At 40.9% G+C, this 16,328-nt stretch overlaps 2 protein-coding genes across 5 annotated transcripts in view; one reads left to right on the top strand and one right to left on the bottom strand.

The window, feature by feature from the left end:
• LOC111834362 (MAP kinase-activated protein kinase 2-like) overlaps positions 1–3,184 on the bottom strand; it is a 29,671-nt gene extending 26,487 nt beyond the window's left edge. Inside the window, exons 1-2 of one of the 2 annotated variants that reach the window (XM_023793558.2) lie at positions 3,032–3,181; positions 2,478–2,983 (exon numbers count right to left, since the gene is read on the bottom strand). In XM_023793558.2, coding sequence (XP_023649326.1) covers positions 2,478–2,675 — 198 coding nt within the window. In that variant the 5' untranslated portion in view covers positions 2,676–2,983; positions 3,032–3,181. Of the gene's footprint in view, positions 1–2,477 lie in introns of both variants that reach the window. The other variant, XM_072713384.1, reaches the window with a different exon arrangement.
• A 69-nt stretch (positions 3,185–3,253) lies between these two features.
• Positions 3,254–11,913, top strand: eif2d (eukaryotic translation initiation factor 2D). Of its 3 annotated transcripts, none has more exons than XM_023793557.2 (15): positions 3,254–3,397; positions 5,011–5,201; positions 5,296–5,379; positions 6,124–6,214; positions 6,300–6,407; positions 6,610–6,878; positions 7,430–7,547; positions 7,815–7,860; positions 8,194–8,300; positions 8,491–8,646; positions 8,736–8,825; positions 9,495–9,590; positions 10,262–10,382; positions 11,480–11,654; positions 11,753–11,913. In XM_023793557.2, the coding sequence occupies exons 3-15, from the start codon at positions 5,337–5,339 to the stop codon at positions 11,821–11,823; spliced, it is 1,491 nt and encodes a 496-aa protein (XP_023649325.1). In that variant the 5' UTR covers positions 3,254–3,397; positions 5,011–5,201; positions 5,296–5,336; the 3' UTR covers positions 11,824–11,913. The 3 variants fall into 3 exon arrangements, with proteins under 3 accessions (XP_023649325.1, XP_023649324.2, XP_023649323.2); XM_023793556.2 differs by lacking the exon at positions 3,254–3,397 and adding an exon at positions 4,155–4,391 and having other exon boundaries at positions 6,610–6,854; XM_023793555.2 differs by lacking the exon at positions 3,254–3,397 and adding an exon at positions 4,155–4,391.
• The last annotated feature ends 4,415 nt before the right edge of the window (positions 11,914–16,328 follow it).

Genomic DNA, 16,328 nt, shown 5'->3' with positions numbered 1-16,328 from the left:
CACCGCATAATTTAAAAGAAACCAGGTTAATTGGTCTTCCTGGTTATAGCATCACATTACAAGCCCAAGTACATAATCTGCTGTCTATTAATAACTCTTCCTGCTGTTCATTTAGGTACACAGAAATTAGATATTTCGTGATAGAACAGGTGTTTAGAATGCCGAGTAATGCTGATTCATTGTTCTACCTAAAAAACATTTTTAAGTAGTTCACTGATATAGCACCTTTTAAGAACAAATGTCAAAGTGCTGTAGGACCTAATCTTTTGTTACACTACCATATAATATTAGGGTTTCTGAAAATTCCAGAAAGTCAGCTTGCTAAGATCCGGTCTTCACACAGAAGGTAACCCACTTTTGTTCAGTCACCACTCACCACTACTGTTCACAAACATATTCAAATACAATGGTGTACGATTTTTAAATACAGTGGTACCTCGGTTCTCGAACTTAATCTGTTCCGGACTCCGGATCGAATCCTAAAAAGTTCGAGTTCTGATCGAATTTTTCCCATAAGAAATAATGGAAAACCAATTAATAGGTTCCCGGCCCCCCAAAATCACACCTAATTATGTTTTTTTTTTTTTTTTAAGCATTTAAACACAAAATGAACAGGATAAAACCAGAAGAGCATTTTTTTTCTTAATGGCTTCCAAAACGATAAAGATCTTATCCCAACATTACCCCTGTCCTGCCCAGAACGTCCGCTCCTTCCGTGTGCCACGCCCCCTCGTTAAACTCGTGTGGAATCCCCATGTGATCAGCTGTTTCTGGTTGTTGTCATTAGTCCTCTGTATTAAGTCTGCGTTTCAGCTTGTTTCCCCAGTCCGGTCATTGGGTGCGTTCAACTTGCTTACAACGCTGGCTTAAAGCAACGCATTCTGATCCTGACGCAATGCGTTACGGTTAGATGCATTGCGACCTCTCACCCGGCTGCACAAACTGGAACTGCCTCCGTGACGACACACCTTTGCCCTTATTGGCTGAAGAGTTTAGTTACACGCATGACGTTTGTATCCCCGGCAGTTCCGATGCGTAATCTACTATTTCTCCCGAATATCACGCAAAACAGTGAGAACTGGTTTCCAGTTAATTTACCTGGTAAAATAAAGTGTAAATAAATTACATAAATGCTCTAATAGTACACATAAGTTAGTGGTTTATTTATTGTTAGTTACTGTAATGTTGCGCTGCTTTATTTGGTTAATCGTCCAGCCTGTGAAGAAGGTATTCAAGTAAGAATTGCATTTTAGTACGAGTCATTTCCTGGCGCGCACAATTTATATTAGGTCAGCGTTCACAGTTCGACTTCTGATATTCAGATCGAGTTCTAGGTCAAATTGGTTTGTTCGACTTTCAAGAAATTCGAGTTCTAGTGAGTTCAAGAACCGAGGTACCACTGTCCTTAGTTGTATTACGAATTACAAATTAATTTCTTATAGGAGTGAAATATGTTAGACATAAATTATGTCCTGTTCCATGTCATGTCACGGGACAGCTGGAATGTGTTGTAATGAGATACGCAAACTGACAGTATTACTTCCAAAGGGAATAATCCACACATATATCAACACCCTAGTCTAAATGCTTAGAATGTATCCAAAGTCCTACTGAAAGACAACTGCAACAGACTTCACAAAGTTGAAGTTTTATAAACCTCTTTTAGGGCCATAGTAGGGGTTGTGGAGTTGAGTTTGCGAAAATCATGTCACAGCATCAGATAAAAATTTCTAAGTTAGGACAAAAATAATGTCTTGTTTGGCATTGATGAAATAACATTCACAATGCAACACTGAGCTTCATTGTTACATAATCTAGAAAGCAATTCATGAGCGTATAGTTAAAAAATTGATTCCCAGCTACAGCAGTAATGTCACGCTTCTGTGTACCTTAGTTAAATGACAATGTCTGTGTGAAGCACAAGTGCTATAGGTGCCCATTGAGTTATGTTCATGTTTGCAAAATTCAGCTAAACATTTTACATGTAACACATATATATCTATGTAACACACACACACACACACATATACACACATATACACACATATACACACACACACACACTAACTTACTCTTAAGACTCTTTCTAATACCACCTGTCACCCTATTGTAGGTTGCACACTATTCATGGATATTTATGATTATGCTTACGTCCCATATTTCACAGCCTTTGAGCAAGGCAACCAACCATTTCACTGATCATTGTACCGAGTATTAACATAGACTGACTCATTGTATTGCAGTACAGCATATAAAACGACTTGGGGAAAAGACACTTCGTACCCTTAATGTAGGACTAATGATTGTGCAGCTATCGAGTAAGGCTTGTACATTGCCTTAGCCTTTTCCGTAAAAATATTACTGGACAGACTGGCGCAAAAATATACTATAAAATGTAAATAGTATATGCTGTAAATTCAATAAAGTCTACAACCACTCCAGGTATAATTAAATGTTCCAAAATAAGAGACACTTACCTTTAATGCGTATTTTTGTTTATTTTTCTTTTGGAATATTTCCAATACTCTACCATTAATACCCAAACCAAGGACTTGACTCGTGACTTTGTAGTCTTCGGTTATGGCACTTTTCTTTATTTGCAGCGTTGGTTTCCCGTGAAAATTTGGGAAATGGGAAAATCCTGGCTGATTGGGGTTTATTGTATTCGACAACATTGTGGCAGATTGCAGACAAATCGTCTTTCCCGTAACTTCTGGTGCGGCCGTTTCTAGAAACTCCCCTCTAACTGGTAAAAGTGGCTAAAAGAGCTAAGAAGCTAAAAAAAAAAAAAAAAAACCGCGAGCGGACTAAGAAATCAGCCCGAATACTTGATCGTACGACTTTCACCTGAGATCAAAATAGTAAAGTTTACCGTGTGTTCCACTTTTTCCGACGATTTGTCAATTATGTTTTAAGTTTTCCTGGGTTCTACACTTAAAAAAAACACCCAGACAATAGCGACACACGTGTGCCAGCTAGCTACCTAACTAAACTGTAAAGAAGGTAGATAGGTAGCTAGCTAGCCAGCCACCCAGTGAACTCAAACAGTGATACAAAACATATTTTACACCAGAATCTTCTAGCAAATAAGTAATCTATTCCATCCGGTCCTTTTTCAGAGGCTCTGACAACTCGTTTAGGTGATTTCTTGAAGGCGCTTTCCCCTCCCTGCCCTTCACTCCCCGTATGTAGCAGGAAAAAAATGGACCGCGCTATAGATCCGGTGTGAGCCGCGAGACGCCCACGTGACCCCCCGGGCGTTGCGAAACACGGGTCGGGTCAAGTGCTTTTGCTATGGCATAGACGGCAAATTCGGCGCAAGGTGCCAAGAACAGCTGCCCCGGTGGTGACATCAAAGCTTAAAAATAGAAGGGAACGTCTTCATAAAAGGACAACGGTAAGTGGAAATGCATGGTCAAGAAGTGAACCGCAACTATTAAAAACAACCAATAGGGGAACTTCAGAGATAGGTCAATATGCTCATATTTCAATGAACAGTAATGCGGTATAACAGATAGGTATACTGTGGAGATACAGAGCAATTTGACTGTGACATGTAACAAGATCTGATCTGACACTTAAAGAATCTCTCCTGTATTGACTGGAAGGTCATTTTTAATGTAATCCAATCATTTCCCTCTGTCCTGTGACTCTGATACACTGTATGCACACAATTTGTTTAAGCTGCATAGAGGAAATTGAAGAAATCAATTTTAATCCCATCCAGGGAGCCCCCCTGCCTCATGCCCCGTGTTTCCTGGGATAGACTCAATGTGACCATGTACTGATTAAGTAGTTTGGTGGCTTCACCCATCTCTTTAGTTTGGACCAAGTACCACTTAACACTGCCTTCTTTTAAAAAAATCTCTTGGAAAATAAAGTTAGTAACCACGACAAACCAGCGTTTTAAATTAGAGTATGTTCCCGTTATATCTGAGTTTTTACACATCTTTGGAAATGTTATTCTACGTGGTAAATCGATCGGAAAACATTACTTAAATATTTTTTTTAAATCGTAATTTCTTAAAACGCCCCGTTTTCAGTATATTAGACAAAGATTTATTAAATAATAGCGCCACTTTGAAAACAGCAACTGTAGCCTTGTAATAGGGGAAATTAATTTTGAAACTCGTTTTCCCGACGGACATATTTTGTGTTACGCAAAGGCAGCGGCTCATAAGGCATTGAAGTGTTGTAAGGGCAAAATTGTATTTTGCTTGCATTTGTTGTCGTATCCGTTTGCCATTTGGATTTGGAATTCAAGCTTTTTCATCAGGAATTGTTTCAGAGCTTTCGGAAGAGGTGACCTGGTGTGTCACGCAATCCAACGCTAGGATGTTTGCTAAGCCTTTCCGTGTGAAATCCAACACAGTGATTAAAGGATCTGACAGGTGTGGGTTTGCTCTTTATTTTTCTTTGTATACCTAAAATTCCTGTGTAATTGAGATCGGGTGAATTTCATCTTCTGTTGCTTATAACAACAGAAAGATATTAGCAAATCGGCTAATATGTTTAAAAAGTAACATTATTATCTTCCACGTTGCAAACGAATTTTTCCCCTGTGGCGTACAGTAACGTTGCGCAGTAAAAAAAAACAAACAAACAAACAAAAAAAAAACTTTGCTTTGCGATATAATGTTTGAGGAGCATTATATTGTTTCATTCGGTTAAATGAAACACGACGTTCCAGTCAGACCTTCGTCACTATTTAACGTCATTGTCGGGACACGCAACGTTTGATTATTATACAGATAAAAACGCTACCCTGAAGATGGATGTTTTGTGGTGACACATGGATTCTTCATCGGGGTCTTAATAAATGTTGGTCTTATTGGAAGAAGGTGACAGCATTCCGAGTTGTTTTGCAAGGCTATAAAATAACACAGCACCTAACCAGGGGTCTCTTGTATATAACTAATATATAAATGTCAATTTGAAAACTTAGGGAATTAAGGGAAAATAGTTTTAACACAGAAGTTTTCGTCTCTGTTTTCCACAAATGTGTGACAGGAGGAAGCTAAGGACGGAGATTTCTAACACCTACCCAACACTGTCCGCGGAAGATCTGTCCGAGCTGGTCCCAAACAAGGAAGAACTGAATGTGCTTAAGGTGTATGCACACAAAGGAGATGCTGTCACAATATACGTCCTGCACAGAAACCCCATATTCTTTGAACTGGAGAAGTATATTTATCCCACAGGTACTCTGAAATAACACCTTGTTGCTCTGAGTCAGTGGTTCATGTGGCTACCCAATGCGTCACTGAGTCTGTATGGTCATCCCTTACTCCCCAGTCTATACTCTTTGGCGCTATCCTGACATCCTGCCGGCTTTCATGACCTGGCCTGCGGTGCTTCAGAAACTAGCAGGAGGGGCAGGTAAACAGTGCCTTCTACAAATCACACTGAGAACAATATGTTCCCCAGACCGAGATGATGATTCAAGACTGTTAAGAGGAGTTATTTTAAGATTCATAGACACTGTGCTTTCTGTGATTGCGTTGTATTCAGCTTTCATATATACATGGTTAGGGTGTTGGAAAGAATTACTTGCGTTGTTTCCATTTATTTTCCAAATAGAATGTTACTAAGTGCTTCTCTGTTTGTGCTGACTAGTCTGTACTGCAGACAGGTAACAGGGGTGCATGCTTCCCTTCTTTTTAAAGTGTTCTGAAAAAATAATTTAGCTTCTCTTTCTAAATCCATTGCAGTACTAGTCATCGGTTGTACTTTTCAGCTTTATTTTGTAGAAATAGAAAATAATATGTATTGTACTATATATTTTGTTTGTGTTACAAATAAGCTTCAAATTTATTTGTAATACGAACAAAAAAATAGAAAAAAATATATAATACAATTTGAATATAGTATAAATAATCAGCTGATCAGAAGATAGACACTATATTATATCATATTATTATTTTAAGTATCATATTCCACTAGCTTCTCTCTTATGAACAGCTGATTATTTATACTGTATTCAAATAATATATAATTGAAAGCAGTACGGATATTATGCATGGGGAGTATGGCCAGTCGCACTTATTTTTTTGCCCTGGGTTTGGTGCCTTTTTCTTGATGCTTGATGAATATCAACGCCCTGTTCAATCCTTGTCGGTCCAGATCTCATGTTGCCTGGTGTGGTGGTGCCCCCAGAGGGACTCCCAGATGTGAACCAGGGTGACCGCTGTGCCGTAACTGTGGTGAAAAACAGGTGATTGATTGTCTGTCCTAGTGCTCACTTCCGGCAGTCTGAGAGACGACAGGAATCTGACCTGTGCGTATGCGTTCTGCTGCAGGGCCCCAGTTGCCGTGGGCACCGCCGCCGTTTCCACCTCGGAGATGTTGGGCTTGGCCATGAAGGGGAGAGGGGTGTCCATTCTGCACGCCTACATGGACAGTCTGTGGTGAGTCCCCGGACTTTCAGACACACTCATGTATGCAGATTTTCTCCTGATTGGCATTACAGGCCAAACGGAAGACTATCAAACGTAGAGAATAGGTTATTTATTTGAAGGCTTAACGTGAAAATTATTCAGGGCTGTTTCCATTAATCCTCAGGAAATTGTTTTTTGGACATCATTTGTCCCCCCTCCCTTTGATGTTCAGGGCATTTGGTGACAAGACAGGACCACCGACTATTCTGCCCCTGCATAACATGGAGTTTGCAGAGGAAGAGTGCACGAGCGGGGGAGAGATTGAAGAGGAAGCTTCTGCCAGTCAAGACGGGGATCCAGAAACGGACCCTCCCAGCGACGGTCTGAAGGAGCTCAGTCTTAGTCAGGAAGAATCAGAGGGGGGGCAGGAGCAGGTGGACGAAGAGGAACATTTAGAAGACAACAGAACTCCACAGGGTGACTGTGCACCCTCACCACATGGCAAGATCATTAACTCGCATTTGTTACAAGTCATTACATTTAGGTTTTGGTGAAATACATACAGCTAAAATATTTTCGTTATGTCTCTTAGCATTATTTATATATATATATACACACATGCATGCATGCATGCATACATATATACATGCCTGCTCGCTTGCATACTTACTTACTTGCTTGCTTAGTTAATTTATTGATCCTGAAGGAAAATTCGGTATCCAGTACCTCACACATAGGAGTGGTCAGAAGAGAGCTCGTCATAAGGGAGAAGCTACTGGAATATTGGATGCTTATTATAAAAATATTTTAAAATGTACAGTTTTATATTAAGTATCCTGTATTCCACTACCTATTCTCTTCTGACCAGCTGATTATTTATACTGTATTTATTTATACTTTATAGTTCTCTCTGGCAAAACAGTGATTATTTCTTCATTATAGAATCGTTTATTAGTCCTGTTTAATGAACTGGGGAAAATGAGTAAGTAGGATGTAAGTTTGCCTGTTACCATCTACTGCAAAGATAGCATCTGTCTCTGTGTCCCCCACAGAGCAGATGGATGCCCTGCTCGTTCGCTGCTTCCTCCACGCCCTCAAGAGTAAGGTGAAGAAATCTGAGCTCCCGCTGTTAACCAGCACTTTCCTGCGGAACCACATGTTCTCCTGCTGGTAGGATGCAGTGCCTCCTGTCTGCTGCTCCGCTTGGCCGTCTGACAAGGACACGGTTTATAACCTTCACAGTTGCTTATTGAGCAAAACTAGCTGGACAAAATCCAGTGTTTTCCTCACTGTTGTGTGTGTGGTTGGTGGGTTTATATGAAGACTTTAATGAAGAGGTACCTGAAATATCAGTGTGTTATCATTCATTTTGACTGGGTTTGATCTTCAGGTCAGAATGAATCAGACTGGTATTTGTGTTGGTATTTTCTTTTGCAGTCCTAGTGGGAAGCAGCTAGACATCAAGAAATCAAGCTACAAAAAGGTACTGTGAATTTTATCCTATGTATGGGTCAGTAGCTGTCTATTTAAATGCTCTTGCTTTCCAGTGTATTGGTAGCCTGCAGTAATTACAGTTATAACTGGTATTTAAAAAAACAAAAACAAAATCTGGTTCCTTTTAAGCGGTATAGAAGATAGATATATTATCTGTTGCAAGGCCACAATGCAAATTATAATATAATCTAATGAATTATCATGCATCACTTTATTTTAAATGTAAAAGTATGTAAATAGATAAAGCATACAGCTGCAAGCTCTATAAACCTTCCTTTAAGGAAAAAGATGGAGAAGGTAAATGTAACATAATATTTCTCAGCTCTCCAAGTTCCTGCAGTCGATGCAGCAACAGCACCATGTCGTCCAGGTGAAGGAGCTCAGCAAAGGTGTGGAGAGCATAGTTGAAGTGGACTGGAAGCATCCCGAGTGAGTAACCTGCTGCTCATGCCCACACTTTCTTGTTAAATATGTAATGCAGCCTTTCTGACACAGTCCTCTGTGATGGTGAACATTCCGGAACCCAGACTCTTACTTGTGAGATTTTTGTGTGTTTTTTGGCAATGCCAGCACACAAAAGTCCAGCAGAACCCCTCGCATTCCCCTTCTGTGCCAGCAGGCTGCGCTCTTTCTGCCCGCCCGAGGAGGGCATGTCAGAGGACGTTCCCACACAGGATGCCGGACACTCCGACATGCCGTATCACCCTCCCGAGATCACCCTGCTCTACACTGTGACTGCCCGTCTGGAGCCCCTCTTCCATGGCTCCCAGAAGAAGTAAGAAGAGGTTCACATGCAGTGTACTGCCCGCATTTCTGATACACTGGCACTGTGTGAAGAGCAACATGCACTTCTTTTTGTGACAGGAAGGGTGCAGTACTCTCCCCAGGAGAAGTGAGGACCGTTGTGACAGAATATGTGAAGAAGAACGAGCTAGTAGATGAAGAAAACAAGAAGTAAGAATTAATTTAAACTACTTATGTATGGGTTGGAGGAGAAAGCTTTCAGGTGCTGTGACCCCGTGGGTGCATTTCATAATGAGCCATGACATTCACGTCATGCATTATTCCACAGATGCATATACTTTCACACTCCATAAAGAAACTTTGCTGGGGAATGGGTGAGGCTGACTTATTCTGCGTTCAAACACCGTAGATAATGCTGTGGAGGTAGAGCCCAAAACAAGTGGACCTCGAAATAAATTTTTACAGACACGCACGGACAAATGTTTGTATTCATGTCTTTGTGGGGACTGTCCATTCATTTCTATGGGAAAAACTGTAGTCCCAACAATGATAACCTTAACCCCAACCCAGCCCTAACCTTAACCATAAATAACCAAACATAAGGAACGAAACAAAAGATTTTTGACATTTTTATAAAATTTAATTTCTCCTTGCTGGGACTGAAAAAATGGTCCCCTCAAAATAACAGGTTATCATCATATTGTGGGAACATTTGGTCCCCACAATGTAATACATACATAACCCACACATACACACACTCATATGTACAGGCATATATATAAAAGTGTATTTTAAATGTTCTTGTGGATGTTTCACACCATTATACTGCACAGTTGAACTCTCAGCCTAGTTGAAGAATTATTTAAAACATGCTTTCAGCTACGTCAACATCAACCCCACTCTCTGCGACTGCTTGCTGGACAAGTTCGAGTACCAGGAGGTGGGGCGACTCAAGTGGGATGATCTCTTCTCCAGGTAGAGTTCTCTCAGCCTTGTTAGTCCTGCCTAACTAGACACTGGTTGTGGTGGAACATCTGGGTTTGTCATGGAACGAAATGTCACATGGCTGGAGAAACAAGGCTTAGTATTCTGCTCAGGACTGAGCAGTGAAATCACTTAGCTGATGCTTCTAATCACAGTGTTTTAACTGAACCACACACCCACAGATAATGTGTATTTCTACTCTAAAGTAATGTTTACTTGTTTAATTAGCATTTAAAATCACAAAAGATGTTCGAGTGATGCTACTCTTGGGTATATCATATTTAATAAAACATTATTGGAGTGTGAAAAAGGTTGGGAATGGTGGTTTGGAAATAAAGTGTACGGTTACGGGAGCTGGGGAGAGCTTTGGTAAAGTTTATGGGATTAATTCACAGCATAAATGCAACATGTGAGACTGACATGCAGGTCTAGCTCTCCAGGGCGTCATGTGTCACTGAAATGTTACGTGGGGACGTACATTTATTATCTCAAATGTGCAGAACATGTAAGAAAGTAAAAATGAGCCTTTGAGACCAATTCCATTTGTAGATGTTAACCTGGACACAACATGTTTTGTTTTTGTTATGGAATTTTCAGTGGTGGTGTTAAGGACACCATGTCCAGGTCACTAAATGCCTCCCACATGTGGTCTGTCTTGGCAGAACAATGGATCGAATGCAGCAGTGTTACCAGCTGCAGTTCCCAGGTCGGGAACCCGTCATCAGAAAGGGCCAAATTGAGCCCATCGATATTTCAGTAGCTTCTAGGGGATCCAACAAGAAGGTAAATATCCCTCCATATTCCTCATTCCTTCACTATTTCAAATTTCCTGAAAAGTCCTGAATCGGTCCTGCTGCTGTGCCCTTGTGTGGGAGGAATTACCAGTAACGTACCAAGAAAGCATTGCATACAGGAAATAGCATTGTGAAAAATGCATTGTGGTCATTTGCATTTTCTCACATTGTTTGAGCAGCATCTGGTAAGACTTATTCCAGATGTGCTGCGTCTCCCCTCTGCCTGGTGTTTCTGCTGAACCTTGCTGTCATTTAATGAGTTCCTAATCGCGGTAGCCACACGCTTTCACAATCCCTCTCTGGTGTTTGCACAGAAGTATTGAAAGCTCCCAGAATGGGCAATTTCACACTCTTTCACACCCCCAAACTCCAGCCATCCTTGCATGACTGTCATGATCTAATGAGTCTAGTGACGTCACAGTGTTGCTGAACCCACAGAGGCTTAAATGCTGAGGAATCTCTCTTAACTACTGACGCCTCTCAGGTGAATGTTGAAATGTTTTCAGTTGTTTTTGACTTACCCCTACCAGACATACCACAGCCTGGATGTCTGAAAACCATCATAGATAATGTTTGCTCAGATTTTCTCCAGGTCATTTAATTTCCTCTTGCAGTCCAAAAACATGCATTTAGGCCAATTAGAATATCTGCAGTAAATTATCTATAGCAGGGGTGTCAAACTGCAGTCCTGGGGGGCCGGAGCCCTGTGTAGCTTAGTTCTTTCCCTGTTCCACCACAAATGATTCAGCTCAACAGCTATGTGGTAATTAGCACAAGAAGTTGAATCAGGTGTGTTAAACGAGGGGAAACCCAAAAATGTGCAGGGCTCCGGCCCCCCAGGACTGGAGTCTGACACCTGTGATCTATAGTGTGTGACAGTGTCCGCTACCTTATCCGTTGTGCTTCCTTGGACAGGCTCTACGATCACCGTGACACTTATCTAAGTAGCTATGTAACTTGACTGGATGCTGAACATAAATCAGCAGCTTGTCAGCCTAAATACCTCTAGATGTGTAACCAGTCATTAGCAGGATTTCCCTCCTCACGGGCTCATCCTATGTCGCCATGTGCTTCCCTACCCTGCAGGTGACATTGATGAAGAACCTGGAACTGTACGGAATTGATCCGGCAACAGTGGCCGCAGCCTTGCAGCACCGCGTCCAGGCTAGCTCGCTCCTCAGCCCGGTACCGGGTTCCAAAGACAAGGTGTTGGTTCAAATCCAGGGCAACCAAGTTCAGCACGTCGGAAGCCTGTTGCTAGGTAGGTATAGGTGACCCATTACAGAGTCTATAAAACCACAGCTTTGGGATGATTGTACACAATGATTTAATATGTTTTTTCACTATCCTTTTCTGCAGATCACTACCAAATTCCACGTAAATATATCCAAGGACTAGAGAAAGCGCAGAAACCTGGCAAGAAGAAATAAATCATCTGATCTTATTTCATCAAAGACTTGTGAATGCGAATTGATCGTGACCACTGCTGTAGAAAATAAAGTGTATTTCATTTTTGCAAATTTCTGTGCTTTAGTTAACATTAAATACAATTTAATTTGGACAGTTAAATTGGTTGCATGTTAAAATTTGAGAACAATAGATGTGTGGCAGGATAGAATTATCAGGTATATCTGGTTATTAGTAGAATGTCTCCTCTGCTGTTCATATGAGAAAGTGCACATTCATCACATTAACATTGTAGAAGGGGGGTGTTCTTAGCAAACGATTTGTGATAGCGTCAGGTCACTGGCTTACTCTACACATGGGTGACCTCGGGTGTTTTCTGCCTGTTTGGGGGAAGGGGGGCAAAGGCAAGACAAACCCTCCAAGCTGCAATTGTGAGGCTGCACCACCCTCCTTAATTCACATCACTTGAATTTCAAATTTACCGGCTCAGCTCACAATCTGAGTCTGCCAGTTTCAATCTGTCCAATGATGAACATGTTAATTCCTTAACATGAACATGCTTTCTACTGCCTAAAAGCACGGAAAGTTAGGATCAATGATTTAATGTTACCTATAATAGACTATTGCAATACATTACTTTCAAGTGATTAAGATCATTGCAGCAAAAATAAGGAGCATAACTAGGAAAATATGATCACCCTACACCAGCTCCATACGCTGGCTTTCGGTCACGTTTAGTACTTTCCCGTGCCCTATAAGCCTCATCTTAGCACTACCATATTTAACCGAACTTCTGAGTGTTTACAAGCTCTGCTGCATTCCTAATTCATCACTCCCATCTTATAAAACTACTGTGGATGAGAGTGCCTTCTCCTCTGGGGTCCCCACGTTGTAGTTTGAAAGAAGACATACAAGATCTCTGCTTGATCTTTGTCTTTAATCTAAATCTAATGTTCCGATTTATCGGAACAAAATTATAGAGTTTTGCTAGAGTTGTAGTGAGCTCCTGGCATCTCGATCATTTGGGGAAGGTGGTCAGGATAGCTACCTTAAGTCACTTTTTTCCTTGCCTGCATGTTCTGACAAAATCAGCCGTGTTTAATATTATCATAGGTCTTTCGTTTTGGCTCATGCACACAGTGACGTAGACATTGTCAACAACCAACAGGTGAGATCTGTTCAGGAAGCAGCAAAACAGGTACAGGATCTCAGGTAAGGTAGACAGACATGGAGGACAGACAGACCTTGCTGCCCCCGATCATGCAGCCAGGGTCATATCCACATTCTGCAGGGTCCGTTCTGCTGTTTTGTCACAGCAAAGCATTTGCACGCACAAGAGCAGCTGTGGCCAAAAGCTGCTTCTGTTTCTGCTCCATTGTGCAACAGTGTTTCCTCTTCCTGTAAATTTCCACCAGGAGAACGATGGGAAATAATCTCAAAAGGAATCTAGTTTGCAGTCTTGCATATGGTGATCCTGCAAGATCCCCCTTTGCAAAATGATAGCCTGTGACAAAATAACTGTGACTAATGACACAATGTCTTTAGATGTGAGAGTGTATCAGACTTCAGTCTTTAAAAAGTCTTATCAGTCTCTTCAAAGTCTTCTAGTGCAGGGTTTCTCAACCCGGTCCTCGGGGACTACCAGACGGTCCATGTTTTTGCTCTCTCCCAATTCCCTGCCAATTGCGAGAGAGCAAAAACGTGGACCGTCTGGTGGTCCCCGAGGACTGGGTTGAGAAACCTTGTTCTAGTGTATGGTTAGTGACATGCAAGAGATATTGCCGTCGATGATACTGCTGTATCATGTCTCTATGCTTATATTGTTGCATTAATTCCCAGGCATTCTTTACATTCATTGCTTTGCTCTGCTTTCCCTGGCATCCTAGTGCATCGGTTTAACAACATCTAACCTGCAAGATTTTAAAATAAGGCTTAGGTCTTTCTGACAGCTGTTCTCCATCTTGATGGCTATACAGAGTGAGCCAAGCTGATGGACAACTGAAACGTCCTGGAATGGACCAGAAACTGAATAATGGAACATTAACTACATACTGGCTGATATTTGGGTATCTAATTGACCTAGTATGGTTAGCATGAATAGGAGATGGTAATCTTTTTAGCTTGGTTCCTTGGTTTTTTTCCCCCTCTTTCACTCTAAACAAATCACTAGTTAATTAATAACACACATCAGTACTTCTACATATTTAGGATCATGTTAAAATGTGTTAAAATGAAAAAGAGATAACCACATGATATCAAACACATGACAAGTGAAATATTTGTCTAATCACTTTGCAGATTGTAAGTCAATTGTTATTGTCTGGCTGGTAACTCAATCTCACATCTCAGTTGGGCCTGGAAAAATAGCAGTTATGATTGCAGTTCTGACTTTTTTGTCTTGTTTCATTGGCATGGGAATCAAATTTACTCTAATACTAGTTTCAGTTTTGTAGTGGTAATTTAGTTAACATTATGTTCACTAGGATAAGATATTGAGATTCAACAGAAGATATCAGACTGCCTGTCGCAAGGTACAGTATACCATATGAACAGCAGACACTTTCAGCTTTAGGGTCCATGATTTTGACCACAAAAATGTCTAATGACCTGACAAAACATTCAAGAAGTTATTTTCTGACAGGATTCGCACTTTTAATTTTGTTACGCTACAAAATAGTAAAATAGTTTTTCTCAAACCAAAAACCTTTTCAGCCTTTGAGAAAAGACTAGTTACACACCACAGGTTTTTACCACTTTTCCATTAATTTCATAAACTGCAGAATTTTAAAATCTTGCTAACCATAGGAAAGTTATATAAAGGAAAATATAAGTCAAATAAAACATTCCTTTATAACATGGAGTGAGTATGTAACAGTGTATGTCTGACATCCTATTAACTGGTTGTGTGGTGATGCCATAGTCAGATTCCAGGCTGTCCTTTAACTTTAAATGCACTAGTTAACCGTTTCATCCCATGAAACAGAGCAGTATTTCATGTCCCTTGTAGAATGCCTCGAATTTTCTCTGCTGTTATAACTGCTACAGAATATTACTTTGATGAATCAAAGATATGACATTTTATTGGTAATAAAGGTACTCAAATGGTGAACATACTGTGAATTTATTTGTTGCCAAAGAATATTGAGTGCATTTTTAGTAAATGTGATGTAACATGCAAATGTATAAAATCTCAGTGTGTGCAAAAACTTTGACTGGTAGTGTATGTTTACATAATAATAATAATGAATAACTTAAGGCACACAGGAAACAATAAATAAGAATATTTCTATACAACAATGTACTTTAATTTTTTGTACCATTAAAGTTTTGCTCAAATGAAAGAAGGTTACTGCATCAGATAATACAAAACTTAGATACACCATTACAAACTGTATTTATCTGATTGACATTCATTACACAGTCTGTTACACTTTCTGTTCTTTAAATAGAGACAAACAGTACTGGTAATGAACTAGTCACAACTGCGGCATAACTGCATGGGTCACATATCAGGGCAAAATAATTTGTTCAGTGTTCTGTGCATTCAAAAAATACATATAGGCCTAATTAAACACAAGTTTATGTTTAGATCATTTTTATAAGTTGAAGAAACGTACTCACATACATATCTCTATTCTTCCAAACAGCAAATATTAGGTGACTATATAAAGTATCTGATTAAGCGTCAACACCAACCTATTCAGGGAAACTTAAAACTGCACAAGAACTGCTCAAACGGTTTTGCATCAGTATCCTTGAGTTTTTCGGACTTAAGTTATGCATCAGATCTCGGAAGGTGCGCGGAGCCGCTTATCACTCCCGGTCATACACGATCTTAATGGAAGTATCTTGTTCTTCACTTGGACCAATGCTCCCCACTGAACCGCTAGATGGACAAAACAGGCTGGCGTTGACATTCAAAATCCATTCGGAAATCCTTTGGTCCGTGTAATAGTCCCCAGACTGCAGGCATCGCAAAACGTCCGTCTCTGTCCACTCATCCCTGTCCTGGTCACAGTGAGGTCCGGCCTCAGCGGCGTCGCTGGACGGCTCCTTCCTCCCGGATGCATGTTTTAAGGCACACATGCCTGCCTCACAGTCCCTGGAGCCGGTGTTAATCGCACGGGATCTCTGCTCTTCGGCCGATTTGACCGGCTGACATCGGACCCCCACCAGCTGATTCTTCGCCCGAGCTCCTTCCCCAGCGACAGCCTGGGCGACGCTGCCGTTAATCAAACGTGACTTAAAGTTACTGGGCTTCCCTTGGTTTGTCACGTATAGCCGGAATAGAGCATTTTCTTTCGTTATGCTTGTTAATAGCTTGGCGTTAGAGTCTTCATGGTGCACTGTCGGAGCTTTGGAAATGAAGGGGACTGCGGCGATAACCGCGCTGCTGGTGATGCGGGACCCCCTGATGGGAGGCAGGAGTGAGCTGCTGCTTTTCTGTGCAGTTCCCCGCATGGTTTGTAACATCAGGGGACTCGATCTTGTTATTAAATCTGTTGTGTAGTTCGTCCATTTTGTAACG

This window comes from Paramormyrops kingsleyae, chromosome 6 (genome assembly GCF_048594095.1).
Source record: "Paramormyrops kingsleyae isolate MSU_618 chromosome 6, PKINGS_0.4, whole genome shotgun sequence".
Taxonomy (NCBI): domain Eukaryota; kingdom Metazoa; phylum Chordata; class Actinopteri; order Osteoglossiformes; family Mormyridae; genus Paramormyrops; species Paramormyrops kingsleyae.
Note: the sequence above shows the minus strand (reverse complement) of the source record. Positions and strands in the feature narration are given on the sequence as shown.

Excerpts from the sequence above, each read along its gene's own strand:
- eif2d (XM_023793555.2), top strand. The coding sequence starts at position 4,336 with ATGTTTGCTAAGCCTTTCCGTGTGAAATCCAACACAGTGATTAAAGGA. Across the intron at positions 4,392-5,010 it reads GTGATTAAAGGATCTGACAG|GAGGAAGCTAAGGACGGAGA; the intron begins GTGTGGGTTTGC and ends AATGTGTGACAG. Across the intron at positions 8,647-8,735 it reads TTCCATGGCTCCCAGAAGAA|GAAGGGTGCAGTACTCTCCC; the intron begins GTAAGAAGAGGT and ends TTTTTGTGACAG.